This window comes from Helianthus annuus, chromosome 12, assembly GCF_002127325.2.
Source record: "Helianthus annuus cultivar XRQ/B chromosome 12, HanXRQr2.0-SUNRISE, whole genome shotgun sequence".
In the NCBI taxonomy this organism is placed as follows: Eukaryota; Viridiplantae; Streptophyta; class Magnoliopsida; order Asterales; family Asteraceae; genus Helianthus; species Helianthus annuus.
In genome coordinates, this window is record NC_035444.2 from 74272145 (window position 1) to 74276650 (window position 4506).

Sequence of the window (4506 nt, forward strand, 5' to 3'; positions counted from 1 at the left end):
TCGTTGCTAGGTGGTTTTTTGGCGTTTTGGAGCAGATGACCCTTCCTCTTCCACACCCATAGAAACTGCACATTTATGGATAAAATTAGAATGCCAAAAATATCATAAAACTAGCACAATGTAAATCAAAGTTAACTCACTATGTTTTTTGCCTCAGGAGTTGGGGAGGTTTGTTTGGGAAGTGTATATGTTTCGGTCACGTTTGATGTGTTTTGTAGATGCACATATACCTTTTTGCCCTTCTTGAGGCGCGTCCACTTTAAAAAGTTTATGTTATTTACGAATACGCCATTGCACAATCTTAGCCATAGATTGTTTTGATCGGACGATCCAATGGAGTTCTCACTGTTTTCACACTTTTCACTATTTTCCCTAAATCCTATAGAAACAGGATCAGGAGAAGACGCTCAAAAGTGTGAGAACGGTGAGAACGCTTCCTGCCCTAACACGTGTCACGCCGCTTAGAGAAAGGCGGAGGGGCTTTTTTGTCCTTTCATATTTCTTTTTTTAACGCGTGTCACTTCATCTTTCCATTTTTTGGCATTTAATAAATACGCGGCGTTTTTATTGTTTTTAGATCATAATCATAGTAAATGTTTTGGCGTTTTAAGTATTGTTTTGGCGTTTTTATTGTTTTTTAGATAAGGATGCAGGCTTTTAATGTAAAAAACATCAGTAATTTTCTTGATTTTACTATATCGAGTGTTTTGCCATTTAGGATACAGGCCTATAATGTGACAGGCAATTATGGCGTTTTGAAAAGATAAATAAATTTCAATTTTCCATGTAGTGGCATTAATATAACTATAATGTTTGGCAATAATGATACCGTCTCTTTATTTTACTGTTTCTTACAATTTTCATCTGTCAATTAGTGTTGATTTTTCCAGTAATACTTTGTTTTTGTTTTTGGCGTTTTATATAGCAACCTCGTATTTTGCTAGCATTCGTTCTCACAGTTTTCAAACTATCAAGCGTTTTGGTGTTTGTAGTTTTTGGCGTTTTATACTCAATTTTTTTTAAAATAGTAGAGAATTAGATGATAAACAACAGAGAATTACATAACAAACAATAGAAAATTAAAAAAAAATAAAAATTATAATCTAATTTCTCATTCAAATCTTCACTGTCATCAGCCTCTTCTACTTTAACCTTTTTGGCGTTTTGAACCTGTTTTTGAATGCCTTATGTAGATCCTTATTTTCCTACATAACGGCCGTCTTTAGAAGATGCTTATTTTTTATGGCATCCTTTATGGTGGGTGGATATATACTTGTTTGATGACATGTCGAAGACCAACGCCTGCTCTAATGTGTTGATCCCTTCATGCCATCAATATATCCATCAAGAACAAAGTGACATGATGTCATATCAGTGTCATCAGTCTCTTTATCTTGAATATTTGTCCATCTCATTCAGCAAAAGATTATAGAGATACCCAACTCAGAGAAGAATAAATTCAGTGAAACTTCATTTAGATCAATACTCAATATAGCAGAATCGAGGTTCTGCATCTGTGGCCTTTTTAAGTATTATTTTTTTTGTGTTTTTAAAGTGAATGGTTTCTAAGAAGTTTGGCGTTTGTTCTGGTTTTGTGATAAGTTGTTTGTGCAGAGAAGTCTCTCTTTATAGGATGTTTTTGGCGCGTAGTTTATGCGAGATTTTATTTATAATAAATTATATTAATAAAGTAATCGTCTTTTCAGTTACTGTGTATTTTTACTGTTTTTGTTCAGCTTTTTATGAGTTTTTAGGGTCATAGACTTTCCATCTCCCAAGGTTGGCGTTTTTGAATGGGTTTTTAAGTAGTTTTTGGTGTTTTTTTTTCATTTTTAGCTTTTATTAATTAATACTTCTGCAAATTACTTTCATTATAGTTTGAGAGTTTTTGGCGTTTTTACTCCATTTATGACGCTTCATATGCATTATGATTGTTTGGCATTTTATTAGAATAATGTATTTTTTATTCTAAGTTGAAAAATACATAGCAAACAACAGAAAAAGAAAATTAAAAAAAATAAAAATAAAAAGAATTCATCTTCCAAATCTTCACTGTCATCAGTCTCTTTCTTCTTTGAATCATGTTCGCTAGTGGTTTGGCTTAGCCATGCTTGTGTTTTTGTGGCCGTTTGGAAAGACAATATGACATGAGTTTTTTTTTTTTTTTTTTTGAATATGTATCTTCAAACAACTCATTAGTGTCATTCGTCTTTTCATGTCATTAAAATATTCATCAAGAACAAAACACAGAAAATGACAAAAGTCTGACCCCATCATCTTTTTGTTTATGATTTGTCCATCTCATGTAGCAAAATGTTATTTGAGTCACAACACCTCAGGGAAGAATGCATTATCTGAAACTTTGGCGTAGAACAATATTTGAATATACAAGGAACGATATTTTGCATTTTTGGCGTTTTACTGAGGAAATAGTGTATCGGAAAGAACCATCGATTTTTTTGGAATCTTTGATGTTTGAGTGTTTTGGCGTTTTCTAAGATGAATGGTATATAGTAGAAAATATGGCGTTTTTTGAGTAGTTATGTTTGATGTTTTGGGGATTTTGACGTTTGTAAGTTGAATGGTACATAGTAGAAAATACGGCGTTTCAGGTTCTGGGGGTGTGTTTTTATGTCTGGGATGTTTTTGTTTATATAACGATGTGTTTTGGTTCCGTAATGGCGTTTTATTCATCAGTATGGCGTTTTGGTATAGAGGTGTAAAGACGCTTTTACCCTTAATGAGGCGCGTCCACGTAATAAAATTGATGTTATTTACGAAAACGCTACCGCGCCAATCTAGTCCATAGATTGTTTTAATCGGACGATCCATAAGCGTTCTCACCGTTCTCACACTTTCTACCGTTTTCTCCAAATCTCGATCCTATATATATATATATATATATATTATTTAGTTACCTTAATCATAACTTTATATATAATAATTATTGTTATGTAAATATACATTTAGTATATTAAATAAAAGGTGTATAAATAATATGCTTGTTTAGAATTGTCACTCTAGCTCAATGAGGGAAACTAAGACTCATTTATTAAACATGCTTATTTTAGATTCGAGCATGTTTTAAATTGCCTCAAGTAGCTCACGTGAAGCTCACAAACGACTTTCTTTATTGGGTAAATTACTTTTTGAGTTCCTGTGTTTTAGTGGTTTTAACCACTTGAGTCCAAAATCAAAATGTTTAACGCCGTGAGTCCCTATAGCCACTTTTCTTAACCATTTGAGTCCAAATTTCTAACTGTGTTTAAATTTTCTGTTAGTTTTTCATTAAAAGACTAAAATACCCATGTATTATATTATTATTATTATTATTATTATTATTATTATTATTATTATTATTAAAAGAAGTAAATAAATACACCCGCACACACAAAACCACTTTCCCTCTGTATATTTTCTCTCATTACCCTCCTTCATCTTCACCACCGATGCACCACCTCGCCACCACCACCACCACCACCTCACCACAACCATAAATCACTTTCATTAAATTGATTTCAGATCTAACACGTGCATCTGAACCCTAACCCCCAAATTGATTTCAGTTCTAACACCATGCATGTACCACCAATAACCCTAAGTCCTCATCTCATCTTAACCCTAACTAGCAATCTAGCACACCACCTAAACAATCACACAAAATCATCCTCAAATTCTCCAATAAACAACAACATCTCACCTGTTCCGATAGGGGAGCTTTTGAATTAAGCTCGTCACGAACGAGATCACCGGTGGCGATATGAGGAACGCCGAGCAGTTTCGACAGGCGGCTAGCGTAGGTACCTTTTCCGACGCTAGGACAGCTGAGAAACACCCACTGCACGTTTCTTCCATCGGGAGGGGTTTTAATGACGTCATTTTCCGGTGAGGAAGAGGGTGGTGATGTGGAATAGGATGATGAGAAGGTGCAGATTGTGTAGGAAATGGTTGTTCTGTCTCTAAGAAGATGGGATAATACCGCCATTAGTGGAGGTGAAGGTGGAGAAGAAAACACACAGTAAGTATGTGTGTGAATACAATCAGGTTTTGGTGTTTGAAAGTTTTGTTAGATATACAAAACACGTGGTTTAATTACATTAGTAAGAAATCAGGGGGTGCACTTTACATGAGGAGGTGTCGTTAAAAGTTAGATAGGTTGACGGTATAATATATATCGCCTCTTGAGGATTTAGGATTTCTGTTTTTTGTTGCAGGGCATTTCGTCGAACAGATGGTTGTTGGGGGTTTTGAGAGGATGGTGATCTTGGTGGTTGTTCAGAGGTGCCGGCAGTTGGATGGTTGTGTTGGAGTTTCAGTGCGATGGTGGTGTTGGCGGCAGTGGGATGGTGGTGGTGGGGATGATGTGGTGGTGTGGTGGTGGAGGGTGGTGGTGGTAGGATGTCTAGAGAGAGAAGAGTGTGTAAGAGAGAGAAAATGTGTGTAGGTGTGTGTGTTTTATTATATATTTGTAATTTATATATATATATATATATATATATATATATA

At 34.9% G+C, this 4506-nt stretch overlaps 1 protein-coding gene across 1 annotated transcript; it reads right to left on the reverse strand.

Annotated features, from left to right (window-relative positions):
* Positions 1–3424: 3424 nt before the first annotated feature.
* LOC110887637 (adenylate kinase-like) lies at positions 3425–3985 on the reverse strand. Its single transcript, XM_022135214.1, has 2 exons — positions 3701–3985; positions 3425–3544 (listed from the first exon to the last, which is right to left on the reverse strand). The coding sequence occupies exons 1-2, from the start codon at positions 3983–3985 to the stop codon at positions 3425–3427; spliced, it is 405 nt and encodes a 134-aa protein (XP_021990906.1).
* Positions 3986–4506: the final 521 nt, after the last annotated feature.